Source organism: Microtus ochrogaster, chromosome 5 (genome assembly GCF_000317375.1).
Source record: "Microtus ochrogaster isolate Prairie Vole_2 chromosome 5, MicOch1.0, whole genome shotgun sequence".
Taxonomy (NCBI): domain Eukaryota; kingdom Metazoa; phylum Chordata; class Mammalia; order Rodentia; family Cricetidae; genus Microtus; species Microtus ochrogaster.
In genome coordinates, this window is record NC_022012.1 from 93,212,511 (window position 1) to 93,235,121 (window position 22,611).

General features: G+C 50.0%; 2 protein-coding genes across 3 annotated transcripts in view; one reads left to right on the top strand and one right to left on the bottom strand.

The window, feature by feature from the left end:
* Window positions 1-11,351, top strand: part of Ctnnb1 (catenin beta 1) — a 29,063-nt gene extending 17,712 nt beyond the window's left edge. The window contains exons 2-15 of one of the 2 annotated variants that reach the window (XM_005348120.2): window positions 435-495; window positions 794-1,021; window positions 1,150-1,403; window positions 1,504-1,742; window positions 1,821-2,022; window positions 3,737-3,881; window positions 6,205-6,308; window positions 6,386-6,724; window positions 6,885-7,043; window positions 8,072-8,191; window positions 8,483-8,633; window positions 8,719-8,840; window positions 9,470-9,530; window positions 10,122-11,351. In XM_005348120.2, the coding sequence (XP_005348177.1) occupies window positions 483-495; window positions 794-1,021; window positions 1,150-1,403; window positions 1,504-1,742; window positions 1,821-2,022; window positions 3,737-3,881; window positions 6,205-6,308; window positions 6,386-6,724; window positions 6,885-7,043; window positions 8,072-8,191; window positions 8,483-8,633; window positions 8,719-8,840; window positions 9,470-9,530; window positions 10,122-10,330 (2,346 nt within the window). In that variant the 5' untranslated portion in view covers window positions 435-482 and the 3' untranslated portion in view covers window positions 10,331-11,351. The remainder of the gene's footprint in view (window positions 1-434; window positions 496-793; window positions 1,022-1,149; window positions 1,404-1,503; window positions 1,743-1,820; window positions 2,023-3,736; window positions 3,882-6,204; window positions 6,309-6,385; window positions 6,725-6,884; window positions 7,044-8,071; window positions 8,192-8,482; window positions 8,634-8,718; window positions 8,841-9,469; window positions 9,531-10,121) is intronic. The other variant, XM_013346532.2, reaches the window with a different exon arrangement.
* A 1,298-nt stretch (window positions 11,352-12,649) lies between these two features.
* Ulk4 (unc-51 like kinase 4) overlaps window positions 12,650-22,611 on the bottom strand; it is a 288,608-nt gene continuing 278,646 nt past the window's right edge. The window contains exons 38-39 of the mRNA XM_026779110.1: window positions 16,186-16,271; window positions 12,650-14,527 (exon numbers count right to left, since the gene is read on the bottom strand). Coding sequence (XP_026634911.1) covers window positions 14,464-14,527; window positions 16,186-16,271 — 150 coding nt within the window. The 3' untranslated portion in view covers window positions 12,650-14,463. The remainder of the gene's footprint in view (window positions 14,528-16,185; window positions 16,272-22,611) is intronic.

Below are 22,611 nucleotides of genomic sequence, written 5' to 3' on the forward strand. Positions count from 1 at the left end.
TAAATAGCCATTCTGATCAGTGTGTTATATCAGAAAAAAAACAACTGATTTATTTTATAAATATTTGGTGTTTTTTAAAAACTCCACTGCCTCCAGAGACATCCAGCACAGTCTGAGCATCTTTAGCCTTCAGGAATTCGCAGTGCAGTTGGATTTTAAATAGTGTTCCTTTTGCTGTCTTTCATTGGAGAGTGACCATTTCATTCTCCTTTGGTGCCTTGTGTGTCTGCAGTCTGTTTCTGCTGAGACATAGCCTTCACTCAGAAGGTCGGTGGTATAGCTGTGGCTTTAGGGCCTGTGTTCTCAGTGTAGCCCATAGTAGGATGGCTTTTGGTTTGTGTTGGTGGGGTATAGCCTAACACATGTAGCAGGCATCTTAGTCACCTGAATTAAAATCAAGCTTAAATTTTAATGATTGATTCCCCCCCCCCCAGGGTATCTGAAGTTTAGTGTGCAGCTGCTGTGACACCCCTGCGTGGACAATGGCTACTCAAGGTTTGTTATGCACATAGAGCTCAGGCCATTGCACTGGGGGGGGCTTCATGGCCTCTGCAGGTCTGCCTGGGAGTCCCTGCTCCTCGTCCTTGCCCCACCTGCTTGCCAGACCCCCCTGGGAATCCAGTCTGAGTGGATGATTCTAAACCTGAGTGCCATTAGGTCGCCCCCTGTTCAGTCATGGACCACATACTGGCTGTCATTCTGGTCTCCTTTCTAAACGGATTCAGTGGGTTGTTGTCGCAGGTGTCTTATTCAGATGGCGTTTTCGGTACACTAACATGTTCTGTTTTTACAGCTGATCTGATGGAGCTGGACATGGCCATGGAACCAGACAGAAAAGCTGCTGTTAGTCACTGGCAACAGCAGTCCTACCTAGATTCTGGAATCCATTCTGGTGCCACCACCACAGCGCCTTCCCTGAGTGGCAAGGGTAATCCTGAGGAAGAAGATGTGGACACCTCCCAAGTCCTCTATGAGTGGGAGCAAGGCTTTTCCCAGTCCTTCACTCAAGAGCAAGTAGCTGGTAAAAAGCATTTGTGTGTTTAGCACGGATGTGTGATGGCTTAGACAGAGGAATGAGGAGTGGAGGGAAGGTGGGGCACTGCCTCACTCTGAGGACAGTGGTGTCTCACGTGCATTTACCGTTCCCAGATATTGATGGGCAGTACGCCATGACTCGGGCTCAGAGGGTACGAGCTGCCATGTTCCCTGAGACTCTAGACGAGGGCATGCAGATCCCTTCTACACAGTTTGACGCTGCTCATCCCACTAATGTCCAGCGCTTGGCGGAACCGTCACAGATGCTGAAGCACGCAGTTGTTAATTTGATTAACTACCAGGATGACGCGGAACTTGCCACACGTGCAATTCCTGAGCTGACAAAACTGCTAAATGATGAAGACCAGGTAAGCGGTTACACAGTTTGCTTTCCCGTTTACTCTGAGAGAAACTGCCCCACGTCAGTATTTGGAAACTAATAGTGCTTCTTGATCCCCTGTCTTCTAGGTGGTAGTTAATAAGGCTGCTGTTATGGTCCATCAGCTTTCCAAAAAGGAAGCTTCCAGACATGCCATCATGCGCTCTCCTCAGATGGTGTCTGCTATTGTACGCACGATGCAGAACACCAATGATGTAGAAACGGCTCGTTGTACTGCTGGGACTTTACACAACCTTTCTCACCATCGTGAGGGCTTGTTGGCCATCTTTAAATCTGGAGGCATTCCTGCTCTGGTGAAAATGCTAGGGTAAGAAAGTGTGGCTGTAGAACTAGAAGGTAGGAAGTAGAAAGGTGCCAGTGTGGCTGACAGAGGTTCTCTTCTCAGATCACCAGTGGATTCCGTACTGTTCTACGCTATCACAACGCTGCACAACCTCCTTCTACATCAGGAAGGTGCTAAAATGGCTGTGCGCCTAGCCGGTGGGCTGCAGAAAATGGTTGCTTTGCTCAACAAAACAAACGTGAAATTCTTGGCTATTACAACAGACTGCCTGCAGATCTTAGCTTACGGCAATCAAGAGAGCAAGGTAAAGTAATGAGAGCTGTTGTCACAGAGCATGGGGCCATCGAGTCAGCACACAGGCGCTCAGACTTGTGTGCCTGCTATTTGTGTGCATCCATTTCCTGTAACATTAACTGTCTCTGTGTACGGTGCTGTGCTGTCTTCTGAGTTCTTATACTTGGGCAGCAGGTACCCTGAAATAATAGAAAAAGAGGAGCTGGGAACACAGAAGGAACACTGAGGGCCTTGTGAAGATCTCTGAAAGGAAATGAGGGGTTTTCTAGGTGAGAGTCCTGAAGAGGAGGGAGGACCCCAGCACTCGGGAGGCAGAGGCAAGGTACATCTCTGTGAGTTCGAGGCCAGCCTGGTCTACAAGAACAAGTTCCAGGACAGGCTCCAAAGCTACAGAGAAACCCTGGCTCGAGAAAGGAAGGAAGGAAGACACTGTTTGATACAGTTTTGGGATAAGACTATATGTAGATGGGCTGGGTAGATCTTGCAAGGCTTTCTTGGGCATACCAAAGTCCAGGAGATGTAACTGGGTTGCAGAGTAGGAGAATGGGTATGAAGTAAAATCTGTGGGAGTGAGCAGAGGACTGAAGGGTGAGGGAGTGGTCATTCTGCAGTGTTCCTGTGAAGGTGCACAGCATGAAGATCAAAATCAGAGGCTATGGGCTCTTAATGCCCATTTTCAACTGGCTGTTCTGACAGAACTTTCACTACAGCTACAAGCAGACATGGTTGTTTTTCCTGTTCTTTCCCTTTATGTTCAGTGTGGGGAGGTAGCCAGAGTTGATGTATTCTTTTTTCTAATGATTTATTTTATGTGCATTGGTGTTTTGCCTGCATGTATGTCTTTGGGAGGGGCTGTTGGGTCTACTGGAACTGGACATAACAGAGTTGTGCGTGCTGGGAATTGAACCCAGGTCTGTAACAATGAGGGGCTGGCTTGTTAGTTGGGGGTTTCTGTCCCACCCGGTACCCCACAGCCGGCAAGCCCCAAAGAAAATCACACAGAGATTTCTATAAGTTATAAAACTGATTGGCCCATTAGATCAGGCTACTTATTAGCTCTTTTTTTTTTAGTTTTTATTTTTTATTTATTTATTTATTTATTTTTTTTTTGGTTTTTCGAAACAGGGTTTCTCTGTGGTTTTGGAGCCTGTCCTGGAACTAGCTCTTGTAGACCAGGCTGGTCTCGAACTCACAGAGATCCACCTGCCTCTGCCTCCCAAGTGCTGGGATTAAAGGCATGCGCCACCACCGCCCGGCCCTTATTAGCTCTTATAGCTCATATTAACCCATTATTCTTATCTATGTTAGCCATGTGGCTTGGTACCTTTTTCAGTGGGGCAGATCACATCCTGCTTCTTCGGTGGTTTGGGCAGGACTAGGAGGAATTAGCTTCCTCCTTCCCAGAATTCTCCTGTTCTCATTGTATTATTTTTACTGTCTGGTTTTTCCGCCTATACTTCCTGCCTGGCCAATCAGCGTTTATTTAAAACATGATTGACAGAATACAGACAATTCTCCCGCACCACAGGTCCTCTGAAGAGCAGCCGTTTCTAGCCTGGGTTGCACAGAGTGCTGCAGCAGAGGAGCCACGCGCCAGGTTGAGACTGGATCTTAGGGTCCTTGAATGGAGCTGGCTAAAAGTTGTGCATGGCACAGTAACATGGTGAGGGGGCTGCTCGCCAGCATTTCTGGAATGTTCTGAGTAATGGTTTACATCTTTCTAGCTGATCATTCTGGCCAGTGGTGGACCCCAAGCCTTAGTTAATATAATGAGGACGTATACCTATGAGAAGCTTCTGTGGACCACAAGCAGAGTGCTGAAGGTGCTGTCTGTCTGCTCCAGCAACAAGCCAGCTATTGTAGAAGCCGGTGAGTACACACGTGCTTGAATTATTCCCTGGGGAACAACCAAGTCCATGCTTAAAACAGCACTTGTTTGTCCTGGGGTTACTTGAATGAAGTTTTTGTGATTTCTTGTTAGTTCTCTGTGAGCAGAGGTTCTAAGATTTAAAAAAAAAAATGGTTCTTGTTATTCCCTGTTTTTTTTTTATTTAATGGGACAGCTTGCATATGGTAATTTATGTTGTTGTGTACTTGATGATAGAAGAAAATATGTGGTTTGTACTTGAGCCTCTTGTTCTGGCTTCCTTCAGTAAGTGCCTAAGAGCATCTGCGTAGGCTGTTGACCCAAGCTTCAGACCCTGAGTGGAGAGGAAGATGATGGCAACCATGTGTGGAAGGCAGTGCTGAGGATGAAGCACAGTGGGGCAGCACCCATCTGTCTGCTTGTGGGGGCACTTCTGGATTTAGGGTGTGGAGGGGTTACTGAGGTAGCTGCTAACAGTGAGACCATGGGCTTGGGAAAGACAGGCAAAGAGGATTATCAGTCAGTTTTCCTAGAGACACTCCTAGAAGAAGACTTGTTCAAACATATGTTTGTAGATTGATAAAAGTCTACAGGTACTAGAGTAATTGGAAATGTGCATGGAAGCCTTTTAAGGACCACCCCCCATTATTCAGATTTGTTTATCTTGAATATACTTAGCACCTAAAATATTCTAAGCAGTGTAATCTGACCCCATACCATGTATATTGTAGCGTGATAGAGAACTGGTTCATGTGCTCAGTCTTGTGGAGATGAGCCTATAGTGCAGTACTCAGCCAGGGGCAAGAGGGTCAAGAGTTCTAGGACTGCTTGGGATATTTAGCAAGGCTTTGTCTCAGAATAGAACAGAGATGTGTATTAGGACAGACGTGAACAGTGCATAGCAACGACAGTGTCTGAGGAGTCCTGGACGATAACTCAGTGGGGAGGAGGAACTGCAACCTTGTTGTTTCCCTGTGAGACAGAGGTTAGATGCTCTTCAGGTAGGAAGGAGGGGTATTGGGGGCTGTGTCTTAGAGGATGCAGAGTGCTGGCCTAAATGCAGTATGCGCAGTAGGTGCGCTGCTGGCCCTGTGGCACAGGGATGATGCGTGTGTTTTGTTGCTGCTGCTTGAACGCTACATGTGTAGAGTGTGCTTGGCTCCTTTTGGAAGGTTGGGTGAGAGAAGATTTGAAAGGTCCTCAAGGTTGATAACTGAGGCAGTGAACCACCACTAAAGGAAACAGCCTAGCTTTAGACACAGCAGATGTAAGTCCTTGGGTCTTGTGGAGCAGTGATGAGGCTCCAGGAGCAAACCGCTGAGAAGTTGCCTTTGGCAAGAACTTTGGCATTGTGCAGGTTAAGTGGAACTGTCAGGGTTTGCCAATTTGTTAATAAAATAATTAAAGGAAGTAACGAATCAGAATGACAGATTAGCAGACAGCTCAAAGGGTGGATTAGAATGACAGGAAAGCCAGGCTAAGAGCTAGAAGTTACCTGAGTTTATGACAGGAAAGGAGAGGGTGTCTCAGAGTCTTGGAAGTCTCTTGAGCTGTAGTGATGAACATCTGGGGCAAGATGCGCTTTCTGAGTTAATAGTTGTATAAAGGGAAGGGAGGAAGTCTTGGGGAGAGTGGTCAGCCATTTAAGAAAGGCAGAGCTTCAGCCTCAACACAGGTCACTGCCTGCAGCTAGGGTAAGCTGTGAGGAAGGCATCTTTATCATGAGGAAAGGTAAACTAGGTGTTAGCCAGAATTGAGGAGGTGGACAAGGAGGTGAGAACCTGTCTCATTGTTCGGAAGTGACTTCAGGTGAAGGCGGGTGCTATGCAAGGGTTGTCAGGATAAAGACCCAAACAAGAAATGTGAACCTGGGTTGTGTTTCAAGTGACTTTTTGTATGGGCTGTCGCTATGTTGCCCAGGCTGTCCTTAAATTCGGGCTTAGGCAGTCCTGACTGTCTTGGGCTACTGCAGTGCAAGCCCAGAGTGTCTATATTCGTACTTCACGGCTTGATGGCAACTTAATGACTGTTGGGGATTGCAGTGCTTTCTTCTGTAGCATACTGTTTGTGACTGCCAGCCATGGCCTCTGCACTGCTCCATCTGCAGCTCAGAACCGAGCCTGCTGCTGAGGGTTATTCTGGAAATGGCTGTACAAGTGACAGACAGAAATGATGACGCTGTTTTCATTAAAGATATAAGGAAACAGCAGCTATTTGACAGAGGTCACTGGCAGGGTAGAGTGGGAAAAAGTCTTTAGGGGACACTCTCTGTAAGAGCTGACAGGCACACCTAGCTGAGAGCCATTGCTTTGTCTAACTTTGTAGGTGGGATGCAGGCACTAGGACTTCACCTAACAGATCCGAGTCAGCGACTTGTTCAGAACTGTCTGTGGACTCTTAGAAATCTTTCAGATGCTGCAACTAAACAGGTACGTTGTGCAGACACTGCTGCCTTGGTGCTCTGGTCTCCATGAGCCCTGAACTCAGCATGTTTTTATCTCCACAGGAAGGGATGGAAGGTCTGCTTGGGACTCTAGTGCAGCTTCTGGGCTCAGATGACATAAATGTGGTCACCTGTGCAGCTGGAATTCTCTCTAACCTCACTTGCAATAATTACAAAAACAAGATGATGGTGTGCCAAGTGGGTGGTATAGAGGCTCTTGTGCGTACTGTCCTTCGTGCTGGTGACAGGGAGGACATTACTGAGCCTGCCATCTGTGCCCTTCGTCATCTAACCAGTCGGCATCAGGAAGCGGAGATGGCCCAGAATGCTGTCCGTCTTCATTATGGACTACCTGTGGTGGTTAAGCTCCTGCACCCACCGTCCCACTGGCCTCTGATCAAGGTAACCTGTCTGCACTGCTGGGCATAGAGATTTTAATTTGGGATTGCAGGTTGGCATGGTTGGCTCAGAGTAGAGTGGGGTGGTGGGATTCCCAAGTGTTTGTGTACTCAGTGCTGCCTGTGATTTGGTTGTGTTGTACACCAATTCTCCCTTTGTGTAGGCGACTGTTGGATTGATTCGAAACCTTGCCCTTTGCCCAGCAAATCACGCACCTTTGCGGGAGCAGGGTGCCATTCCACGACTAGTTCAGCTGCTTGTTCGAGCTCATCAGGACACCCAGCGGCGCACCTCCATGGGTGGGACACAGCAGCAGTTTGTGGTAGGGAAATCTTGGTGACACTTGGTTGTTTGGAGGTGTGTGTGCGTGAATGCATAATATACATATGCTGCCTCCACCCCCGCCCTGAAAAATACTGTTTCATTGGTTTCCAGAGAAAAGAGAGGGGAACACGGGGATTAGGCCTTGAGTGCCTGTGCCCGTGTAGGAAATCTGCCACAGCCATATCTGAATCCAACTCTGTCAGTTTCTTCCCACCACATCAGAATACAGAGAGGAGGAAGCCTGCCACAACAGGTTTTAGAACCCATACTGCAGTTCTGTGGATTTCCTTTCTCCATAGGATGGCCTCATACTTCAGGTGCCACCTACAGTCTACGGAAATTTCTGTGTTCTCACAGAAATCCAGTTGACTATAAAAGTCGCAGAGTTGTAATATAACTCAGTCCTAGCACAGTGCTGCCTGAGTAGGCTTGGGAGATGCCAGCAGTGGCCATTCTCCTGGAGTAAAGTTGTCACCAGACACATGTGAAAAAATAGAGTGGCACAAGAGCCGAGCCATCAGGGTGACCCACATTCACTGCAGTGTACCCAGCATGGTTGTGCTCTTCCATGCAGTAAGTGTGCTGGCTTAGGAGTTTAAAGGACGGGAAAGCTGAACACACATTGTCCCTCAGTGTCTGTATCTGCAGAAGCTCAAGTCTCCTGTGCAAAACTTCTTGGTATTTACATTGTGCCTATGTTTGCCCTTGGGTCATGCTAACTCTGTAGAGTGCATGAGAAGAGAGAATGAGTTGCTCGAGGCAGACTGCTCTTGGCACAGGTACAGGCTTTCCTGCTGCTACATTTGATCAGTCTGTGGTTAGTTGAACCTGCAGATGTGGAAGCCACAGAGCACAGGAGGACTGCTGGCCCTGTGCAGGGAGAAGGCCTGCTGCCATCAGAATGATACCCAGTGTGCGAGAACCCTCCGTCCTGAGCACTGGGCAAGCTCTGAGGACCTTAGGAGACTGTGTGACTAGAGTAGCGACTGCTGCTCAGTGCCAGCTTGTTGATGGCTTTTGTCCTAGGAGGGCGTCCGCATGGAAGAGATCGTGGAAGGGTGTACCGGAGCTCTCCACATCCTTGCTCGGGATGTTCACAACCGAATTGTAATACGAGGACTCAATACCATTCCACTGTTTGTGCAGGTGTGTTGACTTCAGATGGGAGCCTTTCAGACTTTTTGTTCCTAAAAATTGAGAGAATTGGAGACCTTCCTTTTTAGGAGCGTTGGGTCTAGAGCCTCAGGAGGAGGGAGGGGCAGAGCACAGCCTCCAAAGAACAGGGTCATGGCTGAGAACCTCTTGTGTGAACACAGACATGTAACACAGCCGAGTGGGTGCTCCTGACACCCCACAGTGGGCAACTTTGTACATCTGGGCACAGGACTTGCTTTATTTTGGGATTAATTGGGTCTTGTTTCTGTGCTTTCTCCATAGTTGCTTTATTCCCCCATTGAAAATATCCAAAGAGTAGCTGCTGGGGTCCTCTGTGAACTTGCTCAGGACAAGGAGGCTGCAGAAGCCATTGAAGCTGAGGGAGCCACAGCTCCCCTGACAGAATTACTCCACTCCAGGAACGAAGGCGTGGGTGAGTAGAGGAGCCTCCCAGCCCATTAGCTGTGTGCGCTGTTGCTGGGCCTGTCCTGAAGGGCCGCTTTCCCTTCCTTTCCCAGCAACCTATGCAGCTGCTGTTTTGTTCCGGATGTCTGAGGACAAGCCACAGGATTACAAGAAACGGCTTTCGGTAGAGCTGACCAGTTCCCTCTTCAGGACAGAGCCGATGGCTTGGAATGAGGTAGGCAGGCGGGGCCTTGTTCTGCAGTGTCTGCGAGCCGTCTCTCTTGGGCCTCAGAGTAACACACATGAGAAGGGCTGCAAGGAAAGAGTCTGCTGAGCACTTGGTTTGGAGTCAGTTTATCAATTCTGTGTTTACAACAGTCTGCTTTTCTACTTTACATATACTTTCTCCTTGAATGTGTTATTAATTCGCCCTCAGAGTTATTTGAATCATGGTTTCTGGTAAACTTCTCTAGAAGCACATTTTAGACACCCTTTAGCCCCAACTAGGGTGCACAGTCCCAGTGGGTGGTGTTTGTTGAGTGCAGTCTTGGGTTTCAAACAGTGAGTAATGTGAGAGATGGGTGTTCAGTAGGCATGTTCTGACCTGAGCCCTCGATTTGCCCCACCTACATCCCAAACCTGTTCCCATTGATGCCTTTGCTATTCCAGCCACTGCCCACTCAGTGTCAAGCCGTCTCTGTTGACTGCTGTTCCCCTAGTTCTGGAACAGCATGGCTGTTTTTAGAATGAATTGGTAAACATTTTAATGCTATATGCAGTTTACATTCTTTGTCTTTTGATCTTATGTTTATAAATATTCAAGTGTGGTTTTGGAAATTTATATTCTGCCCTGTACCCATTTAGACTGCTGATCTTGGACTGGACATTGGTGCCCAGGGAGAAGCCCTTGGATATCGCCAGGATGGTATGTTGTAAAGCATTGATCCCCGGGGCTGGCCCACTCACCTGGGAGCCTGGAGTGGAGGAAGTGGTAGCTGCACTTGAGGTGGTCCCTGAATTCCAGAGTCAACAGCAGTGTCTTAGTGGAGCACAGGAGCTTGGCTGTGGCATGCTGCAGTTAGATGCTCCTCCTGCCAGCCCTTTCTGTCCCCTGACTTTTCCTCTTTGATTAAACAGTCTGTCATCATACCTTTGTCTGGAGACGGGAGGGTCAGGGGTAGGTGATTGATAGTTGGTCCAGATTTGAGCCCCATAAAGTGCTGCTGCCATCACCCCATCCCTGAGGCTTTACCCCGGGAACTGCTGGAGCCCTGGCTTCTCACCTGAGATAGGCAGTTTGCATGCCAGGTAGGCTTCCTCCGTCTCCTGAGGCAGCCAGGCACAGTAACCTGCTGCCTCATGCTCTGCCAGGGCAAATGTTGCGTTGAAGGCAGACTGCTGTGGTGTGTGGTGGGCTCTGGAGCTGTTGTGAGGCCTGGTGTTGTGTAATTACTTAGGAGACTAGTTCCTGGTAAAATGTCCTGACCACGGTTAACTTGTCTTTCCTCTCTTCCAGATCCCAGTTACCGTTCTTTCCACTCTGGTGGATATGGCCAGGATGCCTTGGGGATGGACCCTATGATGGAGCATGAGATGGGTGGCCACCACCCTGGTGCTGACTATCCAGTTGATGGGCTGCCAGATCTGGGACATGCCCAGGACCTGATGGATGGGCTGCCCCCAGGTGACAGCAATCAGCTGGCCTGGTTTGATACTGACCTGTAAATCGTCCTTTAGGTAAGCAGCTTGTAAAAGCCAGTGTGGGTGGAACACTTACTCTGCCTACAGAACTTCAGAAAGACTTGGTGGGGTGGGATGGTTTTAGACCTGTTTGTAAATCTGCCACAAAACAGACACAGACCTTGGAAGGAGATGTTCGTGTGTGGAAGTTTCTCACTTTGATGTTTTTGCCACAGCTTTTGCAGCGTTAAACTCAGACGAGTAACATTTGCTGTCTTCAACATTAATAGCAGCCTTTCTCTCTATACAGCTGTATTGTCTGAACTTGCATTGTGATTGGCCTGTAGAGTTGCTGAGAGGGCTCGAGGGGTGGGCTGGTATCTCAGAAAGTGCCTGACACACTAACCAACTGAGTTTCCTATGGGAACAGTCGAAGTCAACTTTTTGTTGTGGTCCTTTTTGGTCGAGGAGTAATGATACAAATGGATTTGGGAGTGACTCACGCAGTGAAGAGTGCACAAGAACGGATCACACGATGGCGTTATCAAACCCTAGCCTTGCTGGTTTTTTTGTTTTGTTTGTTTTTGTTTTTTTTTTAATATCTGTAATGGTACTGACTTTGCTTGCTTTGAAGTAGCTTTCATTTTCTGCAGTAACCGTTAGTTTTAAGTCTCGTAGTGTTATGTTCTAGTGAACCTGCTACAGCGATTTCTGATTTCTAAGAACTGAGTAATGGTGTAGAACACTAATTCATAATCACGCTAATCGTAATCTGGAGACGTGTAACATTGTGTAGCCTTTTGTATAAATAGACAGATAGAAATGGTCCGGTTAGTTTCCTTTTTAATATGCTTAAAATAAGCAGGTGGATCTATTTCATGTTTTTGAACAAAAACTTTATCGGGGATACGTGCGGTAGGGTCCATCAGTAAGAGGTGTTGTTGGAGCCTTGTTTTGGACAGTTTACCAGTTGCCTTTTATCCCAAAGTTGTTGTAACCTGCTGTGATCCAATGCTTCAAGAGAAACGGTTATAAAATGGTTCAGAATTAAACTTTTAATTCATTCGCTTGTGTCCTGTGGTTTGTCCTGAGATGGATGGCGAGGGATGTGGTACGAGCCATCAAGGTGCCCAGGCTGTCAGGGTTCAGCATCCATTAGCAATGTTACATCAGAGGAAGTGTGGGTGTTTCTGCCTTAAATAAGTGACTGACTGATCCTGGCGCTTCTCACCCAAAGGCGCAGCAAGCCTGTGTAGCCAGCACTCCTTCAAGTTGTATCTTCTCGGCCAAGGACCTAAGCGCACTTCCTACAATAGTCTCTGTTACAGTGAGCGATACTAAAGCTGAAGCCAAGTCAGCCTCTCCTGGACAGCATCATCCCCTGCACAGGAACAGAGCACTTGGAGAGGGCAGCCCTTCCACTTTTTAAATGCTTTAGTTTTTTTTTTTTTTTTGAGACAGGGTTTCTCTGTGGTTTTTTGGAGCCTGTCCTGGAACTCCCTTTGTAGACCAGGCTGGTCTCGAACTCACAGAGATCGCCTGCCTCTGCCTCCCGAGTGCTGGGATTACAGGCGTGCGCCACCATCGCCCGGCCCACTTTTTAAATGCTAATGTTTATCTGGACAGAATCAGCACCTGAATGGGCCCAGTGGTGAGTCTGGCAAGCAGCTTTGGTGCACTTCCTGTGAAGACCTGGTAAGACTCATGTTTGGGTCTTCCAAAGAGAGAATGTTCTGAGCCTGAGAGAGCTGTTTGGCTTCCTGGGTTTTAAGGTTGTGCCTGTTAGCCAGCATTCTTGTCCACAGGAGGGCCTTGTGAGGAAGTCCTTCCCAGAGGTGCCAGCTGGGGTCCAGACAAGGTAGAAGGCAGGAGCTGATCCCAGAAAGGCATGCATGCTTTTTCAAAAGGAGAGGTCCAGACAGCTGGGCCAGGAACAGCACCATGTGTATATCTGCTTGAGCAATGGAAGCCCTGCCCCTTTGTTCATTTTGGGTGGGGCCAGCAGAACTACTGCAGACAGTCAGGGCTTGAGGTGCAGTTCGGCAGAGCACCCGATAACAGTAACCCCAGCAGCTCAGCAAGCTGTCATCTGACCATTCTTCAGTGGTCCTTCATAGAGCTGGGTTTGACAGAAAATCGCTGTGAAATACATAAATAGAAAAGCAGAGAACAAGGCTTTCGTGGCTGCAGGCCTTGGGGTATTCGGGGTCTTGAACATGCAAAACAAGTGACAGCAGAACCAGGGCCACCTTGTGAACACCTGCTGCATAGAGTTCAACAGAATCTGTTTCTGGGCCTGCCGGCTCTTGTCTAAACCAGCTAGTCCTCTACCCCAGGACTCCTAGCTGCCGGCCAGGTGCCAGGTCAAGGATAGGACCTTTTTATGCTGCCTCGGGCATGGCTGAGGCTGGGGCTGCTGCACCCGGGGAGATTTATTAGTGCTTTCTAGTTTCAGTGCTGGGGAAGGCGGTAAAGAGCACCTTGTGAGCTGTCCATTGGGGAGATGCGAATCCTACACTCACCTTGTTAACAGCCAGAGCTGCCAGAGCACAGGAAAACTTCAGCCCCGTATCCTGGGGGTTCGTGCAGGAAACAAAAGACGTGGGCATGGCAGTGAGCCTATAGCCGACTGCCATTGCTACCTAAGGATCCTCCAGAACAGTTGTGGCCATTTACCCTCTGGGGTTTCCTGAGAGCCAGCATATCCCACCCTGCTCTCAGGCTGTGGGTTAAAGCAAAGGGCTTGAGCTGGGAGCTGTTGGAGAGGGCAAAGGTAGGGCCTGGGCAGCCACCTCCCTGTCACTTGTGTGCTTAGTGAGTAAGACTGAGCGGTGGAGGCAGAAGCCTGGGTCTGGACTGCTGGCCACCACCAGAATCCTAGAGCTCAGGGAAGGCAAAGGAGGAATTGTATTTGCTCTCTGTCTACGCACTCATGGTCTCCACAGCAGTTTGTGGGGGAGGGCACAGCACTAAGAGGGGAGGGGAGTGGCCAGGCAGGCCTAGCCTCTAGTAAGACAGGAGCTCTACTTCACACCACCAGGCCCCTTGTCTGTAAGCCAGCCACCTAACAGAATGTTCTGGAATGTTAAAGCCTTCCTGTTTTAGATTCTGCTGAAAAGGGGAGAGAGGGGAGGAAGAATGTCCCATTGCTTTGAAGCAGTTCCCTGCAGGATTCCAGAGCTCAGGCACAGAACAAAGGGAGATAAGACTTGGTTCTCTGTCTTAGAGCACCTGCCCACTCGGTCCGTAATGCATCCAGGCCAGGACCACTGAGCCGCACGGCCCCTGGTGACACCGCTGGAGCCGTGTGAAGTCTTAGAGCTTTCAGCCAAGTCCTGCCTGGGGCTGCTCAGGACAGTGGACCCAACCTGAACCAGTCATGCCATGGAGCCTTGTCTGCAAGAGGAAGCTGAGGCCCTTGCAGGTGGCTGTGGGGACTAAAGGTAATTGGCATGGTTGCCTTTGATGTGGTCAGGCACAGTGTTGCTGTTTTCGTCGTGAGGCTAAATTGGAGCTGGCAGGCTATCGAGATCATGTCACAGCAGGGCTGCCGGTGAATGTAGGCCCGTGCTCCCTCTACAGAGGGATACTCTGTCTGCTTGCCTGCCTGCCCTGGTCTGGCTGTGCACACCCCTCCCCGCAGAAGCAGCCCAGAGCGGCAAGTGGGCCAGAAACCTGATTCAAAGCTGTTCCAGAGGCCTAAGGTTATCTAGTTGAAACTGCCCAGGCCCCACCCCACACAGCAGCCCCACAACCTTGAGCGTCCACCAGACCTTTAGCACTTGGCAGAAACAGTAAAGTCTGAGGGATGAACAATTCTGCTGGTTCATCGCCATCCCCTCTAGCTGGGTGGACGCTAGTGTTCCACACTCACTTGCACACTGGACTGCTGTGTGAATCTCACCCAGGCCTCCCTAAAATTCTTAGAATTCTCTGTTGCTGAGAAGGAAAGGAAATGGCTGCAGAATACCACGGGAAGGTGAGGGGAAGGTGAGGTCCGGAGCTGCTGCAGAGGGGCCCCGAGGCTTGCTTGACCTCTGCAGAGGGAAGAAGAGGGCTTGAGGCTTCAGGTTCTGGCCCGGTGGTTTTATTAGCTCCACTTGAGGCTGATGGGAAGGAGAAATGTGTGGGATCTGACCTCACGGTGCAGCTGACCATGAGCCCTTGTGCGGCCTTGTCTAGTGCCCAACAGCCTGGAGGAGTTCTAGGGCCAAGGAAGCCACAGTGGTGTCAACAGGCGAGCTGTGGAAGAGAAAGAGATGGTGTTTAATGGGCAGGAGTGGTCAAATGCTCCCTTTAAAGGCCACGTACCTGAAAGATCAGCTGGTTCTCAGAAAAGCCCATATTAAAGCCCCAGTGTCACAGTCACAGTTGAGCCAATGTGTCCCTGCTATGCCTCAACATCAGGACCTGGGCACCAGCTGCCTGTGTGGACCTGTGGGGCAAACACTGGGGCAGCCTGCCTGCCAACCCAAGTCCCTGCTTCACAGACCTCCCCACACCCACTCTGCCCCTCCCTGCTCTGTACGGCAAGGTCCTGGCCACTATGGGCATTGCCTACCAGGAATTGTGGGATACTGCTGGGAGATGGCAAGTGGGCAATTAGGAGCTCAAAATAGAAGCTTGTTGTGTTTGAGACACATGTAAACCAGGCTGCGAGCAAAGAAAAGTGTGGCACTGGGGCAGCCCCCTGAGAGAGCAGACCGTGGGTGGCAGGCACTCTCAAAGGCAAGGAGAGAGAGCTGTTAGCAAGTAAACTGGGTGGGTGGAGTGCACCGTGAGAGCCGCAGCCAGGGAACAGGGCTGCCACCCAGAGACAGTTCCATGTATGCATTCCTGCTCTGCCATCAAAGGCCCTGATGGATGGTGGAATGTCTTTGAACTTGGCCTTCTTCTGGCAGAGCACTGGCCAGTCACTTGGGGTCACACTGCCCACCAGAGCCCCAGAGGACTGGCATGGATGGAAGGCCAGCTTCCCAGCAGGGCTAAATCTAAACAAAGCCGTGCCACCCACTCACCCAGCCCTTGCAGGTGGGGATATCTGAGCAAACCCCAGCAGACAGGGCAGTGGCTGCCTGCATCCTGAAGTGTGGGTGGAGAGGGCACAAGTCTTGAAGAACACTAAGCCTCATTTGGACGCACTTGATCCAAATTTAAGTCCAGCACAAAAATAAGCTACCTTTGGTCTCAGGACAAACAGCCTCAGCAGGTGTGGAGGCCCAGATGGCTGGCAGGAAGGAGGGGGGACCTCCCTGCTTAGTGGTCCGTCCACCCTGGGCACTGAGCAGTGTTCCTGACCTACATCTCACAGCATGGGTCCTGGCAGGTGAGGAGGGCCCTCCCATCCAAGCCAGCTTCTCTTGCTGACCTTATGGGACTGGAGTGTGAGCTGCTGCATGGGATCGCCTTGCAGGGCCTCAGCCAGTTTCCTTCAAGTGGACCCCAAATCCTAGACACTGTCTATGAAACAAACCACAGGAGATGCCAGATACCAGTAAAGGTTAGGAGGGGGCTCCTCCCCAGGGTAGGGGATCCTGGCCAGGCTGCAGCGCTGAGCTGATGGGTGGACATGTAAGCCACAGCCGTGCTTTCCAAATTGGATCCTCTTTGGCTTTCCCTGAGGGCCACACCTGCCTTCAGTGTGTGTGACATACTTCTTAGCTGTCACTGCTGCGTGTAGATCCCCTAAAGATGGGCTGAGGAAGGCAGCCTGGTGCTGTGGTCAGGGCCAAGACTGCTGACTCCCACGGTCTCCCACCACCAGGCCTATGTTTTCACAGTGGGCAGAGTCCCATTGTACAGTGACAGACCACAAGATGGTGGCCCCTGATAAGGGAGGCAAAAATGGTTGAGAACATTTGCTGACCTGACCTGAAGCATCAGCCACTTGGCTCCCATACCTGTGAGCCGGAGCCAGGCGCCTCAGGGCCTGCAGAAGGTCGCCAGTGTTCCTGATGCTTTGCATGTGCTTCTCACTGGAGATGACCTGCAAGGGGAGACGATGATAGCAGTCAGCTGCTCCTTCCCTGGTTTGTCCTGATGGGTGTCAGGCCCACACAGCAAGCATACAGCCTGTGTTCTAGATAACATCACAGAGGCTAGTGAATTCAAGACAGCCTTGCTCCCGTCCCCACGAAGCTGACACTGGCTGGCCTCAAGTCACCCCCACTGCTCAAGAAGTTCATGTCTTTCCCCTTGGTCATAGCAACTACAGCAGGATTGGCATCCCTTGTTCTCAGAAGAACCTGAACAAACAGTTCACAGGGGCAGTTAGGTGTGCACGGGGTCCTGAGCAGAAGAGACCCACTGTCTGTTCACCTGCTGTTAACTGTGGTTCCTATAGAGACACGAGATTACAGGAACTGCACAGAAAGATGGCTATCAGAGGATGGTAGCCGTGGCTCCCTGATGGTTGGAGGGAGCACAAACTTCAGGCTGCATCAGGTACATCTAGCCCCCAAAGGGGATCACATGCAGGCTTGTGCATGCAGAGGTGGTACTTAGGAAAAGTCACCCCAGAAACTGCACTGAGATGACTGCCTTTACCCACAGGGCGGCGGGGGAGGCACAGTTGGGAAACTACTGGGACAATCACGTGGCCAAGGAAGCACAGCATGAAGAAAGCTGAAAGTCCAGTCTAAATGTGTCATCTTTATCAGTGTCCCTAACATACACTAAAGGTTCAGGGAGTGTCTTGGGAAAGGAGACGGAAAGAGCGTGAGAACTGGAGGATGGGGAGGAGGCTGTCAAGTGCTATGTTCTGGACATGGCTACTGCACCTAGGAACCCGGCAGCTTTAGTCCCCACCAGTGCAAGATCTAGCTGTACACGGGGTCAGGGTGGGCAGGAATGCTCCCCACACAGGTAGGTTTCCCATGATGCAGTGGGTGGCCTCATACCTAGGCACATGGGCAGCACTAACTGGACCTAATGTGTTTTTTTATTATTATTTTTAAAGGACAGAGTTGGGTGAGGGAGCATATTGGGGAGATGTGAGAGAAGTTAGGGGAAGTTATTATCACAGATTTTTAAAAAGCAAGTTGAACTCACTGGAAACAATGAGATTTGAGGCACACATGAACTTTAATTGCAGCTGCTGTCTTACAAGGACGAGTACATTAGACATTACAGCTATGCTGAGTGGGAAAGAGGACCAACGTGTCACCCACTGTCTCCCTGAGCATAGATGCCAAGTCTGAGTGCTCAAGCAGGCTGTCCAGGCAAACACAGCAGGCTGGCCTGGGAAGAAGGCCACAAATGCCTGAGTTGAGTACACCTGTTTTACTAGGCATGGCCACATTAAGCTTGACACACCCCACGTCTAGAAGTCCCCAGAGACAAGTGGACAGAGCTTCAGGAGATGCCCAACTGGAGACGTGGGAAGGAGAGCGTTTTCAAGCCCCCAGGGTGTACAGCTTTCCGGCTCCCTGCCTTCCCTTCTGCTGTGTCCTGTACCTCTCTCCCCCCCCCCCCCCCCCCGCAATGGCAGTGACTGCAGCTGGTCTCTGGAGTCTGCAGATGAAACACCTTCCTTTGCTCTAACAATGTTGGGTTCTGATGTGACACTCTATGGACATAGGCAGCTTCACAACAAACAGAAAATGAAAGACCTGGAAGCCAGAAGGTCCTGGGATGCTACCAATCTGGGAGGGGCTTGGGAATGCAAGCTCACCGTGCAAATGCTGGGCTCCCCTTACCCCACCTGACTGCAGACATGGGACCATCTGACAGCATTGCATTACCAGAGACGGGGCAGGGACACACCAGGTATAGTCACATGACACGGGAACCTTTGGTCCAGGTCTGAAGCACCATCTGAACTGTCTCAACTTGTGGTTGAATCTACAGAGCAATTTCTGCTACTAAAACAAAGCTAGCTACCACCAGCAGGTTTCCAGCCAGCCAGGACTGCATGACATGACATTTTAAACACCAGGATGAAATCTGAAGTTAGCATCTAGGAAAGTCTAAACTTGAATTAAACAATCATGGCTAGGCACGGTGGTATATACCCTTTATGCCAGCACTTGGAAAGCAGAAGCAAGCAAAACTCTTCAACTCAAAGTTCAAGGCCAGCCTAGGCTGTGTAGCAAGTTCCAGGCTAGCCAGAGCTCTGTGGTGAGACTCTGTCTTAGACAAAAAGACACAAAGGTGACATAGTGACACAAGCCTTTGGCTCATCTGACCAAGACTAAACTGCCAACCACTTAACACTCTAGAAACAGGGAAGGTGTAAGAGGAGCCAAATGGTAGCAGAGAAGTGATTCCCACCACACACATACACACAAATAATAATAATTTTCTTACCATTAAAGCAAAGAACCAAATAAAACAAAACCAAACAAGAACACAACACAGGCTGACTCAGCAGTGAAAAGGAGTGTCACTGAAGATCTGAGCAGAAAATCATCTGTTTGAACACACAGAAAAGGCAACGCCCACATGAGCAGTCTTGGAGACGCAGCTGTTGGAGCTGCAGAATAGGAGGATGGAGAAAGAACGTGTGAAAACAGAAATCCCAGCTGCATGTGTTCTAGGTGTGGCAGAGGTGGTGCCCACCAAGACACTCCCCCACCTCACACCCCAGTGTCCCATAGCCCAGCCACGCCTGTGGCAGAGGCCTGTCGCACAGCACTTGGGAGGTACAGGCAGAGTTCAAGATCAGCCTGGGCTACCTGAGGCCCTGCCTCAAAACAAGCAGGCATGTGTTCATGGGTGCTGCTGCCTGCAGAGACAGTTTTTGGTCTCCAGGGACTGGCATTTCAGGTGGCTGTGTAGCTGTCCGCAATAGGTGCTGTGAACTGGATGCCAGTCCTCCCTCTCCAAGAGCTGAGCCATCTCTCCAGCCTCCTGTACAAAGTTTTAAAATAACCCAGCAACATACCAGCCTCCAAAATGCTTAATAAAACTATGATAGAACACCTGGGAAGAATCTCTTCAGATGGAGATGGCTAACTGGAAAGGAACCTGGGGTGGGGGCAGGATAGTTTGACAAGCCATGGAGCCCAGTCTTAAGGTTCACCCAGGGCTGGAGCGACCTTGCAACACGGCACTGGCCAGAGGGGTGGGTGAAGAAGCCAAGGCCACTTAGGTGTGAGTGGTGGCTTTCTGGTCCCAGGGCTTGGTCTCTCCAGCCACTACAGGGTGTGGAGCTGAGCTGAGAATCTTCTGATCGGCTGCTTTCTCAATACGTCAGTTTCACTAAAACCCAAGCTGGGTCTGTTCTGTGCAAATAGGCCTGGAGAGACACTGTACCTTCGGCATGGGGAGGTGAGCTGACACTTGTCCACTGGGCAGCTGGATTTACACGAGACAAAGACTCTGGGAGGAACACTTCAGAGGGAGCTGGTGGAGACACCCAGCAATGAGAGCTCTTCCTGCGGGCACCAAGTCTCACACACCCAGAGGCTGATCCAGCATGGCTGGGTCTTGCCACTTGTCCTCTGCCCAAGCAGATCTTGGTATTTAAAATGTCACATGGCAGGTGCCTGTTTCTCAGCTTTTTTCTTGTCTTGATACGTCAGCCAGGTCCAGCATGCCAGTCATCACTTCATGCTGGCAAAGTGACTGGTAGCATTTGGCTACCGTCAAATCAAAACAGGAACACAACTTAAACAACAGGAACATGAAGCTCACCCAGTCATTAGAGTTGGGGAATCTGAGCTCAGTATTAAGGCCGGTTTGACCCAGTTTTATTTCTGAGGTTGTGATAAAACTCTGACAAGCAGCAGCTTAGTGGAGAAGGAATATTTATGGACCAGGCTATTGCCCATTGTTGCAGCAAAGTCAAGGCAGGAACTTCAAACCTCAAGCCATATCACATCCACAGTCAAGAGCAGACAAAAGAATGTGTGCTTCTTGATTGGCAGCTAATGCCTAGCTCAACTACCCATTCTCGAATAGTGGAGAATGCCCTGCCTGGGAAGTGGTGTTGCCCACTGTGGGCTAGGTCTTCCCATATCCACTGACAAGACAACTCTCACAGGTCAAGCAAGTGTAGACAGTCTCTCGGAGGTGGCGTCAAGTGACAACTAAGTTTAACCAAGAGTTTAGAAGTGATGCCGAGGCCATGCTTGTGTGTGTGTACATGCATGTACATACGTGTCTGTCTATAAGCATACACATATACAGTTATACATACAAATATAAAAACACAAAACCTGGAAACATACCCAGCCTGACTCCCTGAGCCAGCGTCCATCACACTGGTATGCACAGAGCACCTGACGCAACCCCACAGCTGTCTTACAGAACGGCCCTCAGGTCCTCCCGGTCCCACGACTGCCAGGTAGTGTCTTTGTAAGGACTACCTAGATTCTGGCTCTCTGATCTGGACTTCAGCTTCCACACAACAGCCCAGCATGAGGAGCCATCATGGCACCTTGAAGGTGGCCGGCCTCTTCAGTGTGCAGCCAAGGCTGTGAGAGCAGAGACAGATCCAAGCCTGCATATCAGAATGGACTCTGCTACCCATCTTTGCAGGCCTCAGGAACTGGTGTCAATAAACATGATTCCTTCACGAAGCTCGAGAGCAAACCGCTCCCCCACAGCCATGTGCGTGTGTGTGTATGAGCATGTGTGTGCGTGTATGAGCATGTGCGTTTGTGTGCATGTGTGTGTGAGCATGTGCATTTGTGTGCATGTGTATATGAGCATGTGCGTGTGTATGTATAAGCATGTGCATTTGTGTGTATGTGTGTGAGCGTGTGTGTGCATGTGTGAGTGTATGTGTGAGCATGTGTGTTGTGTGTATGTGTGTGTGTATGAGTGTGCATGTGTGAGTGTATGTGTGAGCGTGTGCATGTGTGTATGAGCATGTGCGTTTGTGTGTGTGTGAGCATGTGCATGTGTGTATGAGCATGTGCGTTTGTGTGTATGTGTGTGAGCGTGTGCATGTGTGTGTGAGCATGTGCCTGTGTGTGTGACCATGTGCGTTTGTGTGTATGTGTGTGTGAGTGTATGAGCGTGTGTGTGAGCGTGTGTGTGCATGTGTGAGTGTATGTGTGTGAGCGTGTGTGTGCATGTGTGTGTGTGTGTGAGCGTGTGTGTGCATGTGTGTGTGTATGTGAGCGTGTGCATGCACCTGCTGTAGCACCACCCAGTGTGGGCAGGCCCCCGCCCTAGTGTTTGTTTTAATTGTCAATATCTTTGGTGATCCTGTGTGACAAAGCAAAGCCAAGACCCCTGAGCATCTCCGACAGGTCTGGGCAACGCCGACAGACGGGACACACGGGGGCAGCCCAGGTGCTCCATGTCACTTGTTCCAGATGCGTGCATCACGCGAGGAAGATTAGTTTTAGGTCTGTGGCTTCAGATCTTACAGGTATGAGCAGAAACAAGCAGGTAACTATGACAACTCTACTTCACAGAGTTAAAATTTCAGAACCAAATCTCCCCGTTCAGCCCTCACACTAGCCTCCTACGTCCTCTTTGTCTGCCCGGATGCCTTTTCTTATTTCCCCAGTCATCTCTCTAGACTGCTTCTCGGGACACTTTTGCTGGGACAGGCGTCCCAGGAGAGCCAGCTGCTGTGACAGCATGGGCAGCCCCTCCCCTGCCCTCCGTCATGTGCTGAGGGATACTTGCTGGGTCTTCCCGGAGCTTCTCTCTATGGCGGCTGCTGAGGTCTTGCCTGTGCTCACCCACACTGTTGGGTGCAAAACTCTAGTTCTCAAGAATCACTGGGTGCTGACTGAGTGCATCCCAGATGGAAGGATGGAGAATATTCACAGTCTCCAGCTGCTGACCCGCATTCCGGGTAGCGGTGGGGGTTCCCCAGAATCCACTTAGAGTTTATCTTCCTCACAAAAGCATGTTGGGCTCCTAAACAAGAGGATGTACTGGAAAAAGCTAGAGATGTCTCAAAAACAAAATTGACCATGTCTTAGTCAGTGCTCTATTGCTGTGAAGAGACATCATGACCACAGCAACTCTAATAAAGGAAACCATTTAACTGGGGCTGGCTGACAGTTCAGAGGTTTGGTCCATATTGTCATGGCAGGAAGCATGGTGGCAGGCAGACATGGTGCTGGAAAAGGAGCTCAGAGTTCATCTGGATCCATAGGAGAGAACCACTGGGCCTAGTCTGAGCTGAAACCCCACCTGTCAACAAGGTGACACCTACTCCAAACACGCTACACCTCCTAATGCCACTCCCTAAGTGCTCAAGCGCATGAGTCTATGGGGCCATTCCTACTCAAACCCACAACCTGATGGGTAAGTGGACAAAGGAATGGGGACAGTTCTCAGAAGAAGAAATACAAACGGCCAGTACGGATCGGGAACAGCCTCACACCTCAGTCACCAAAGACATGGAAGGCAAAACT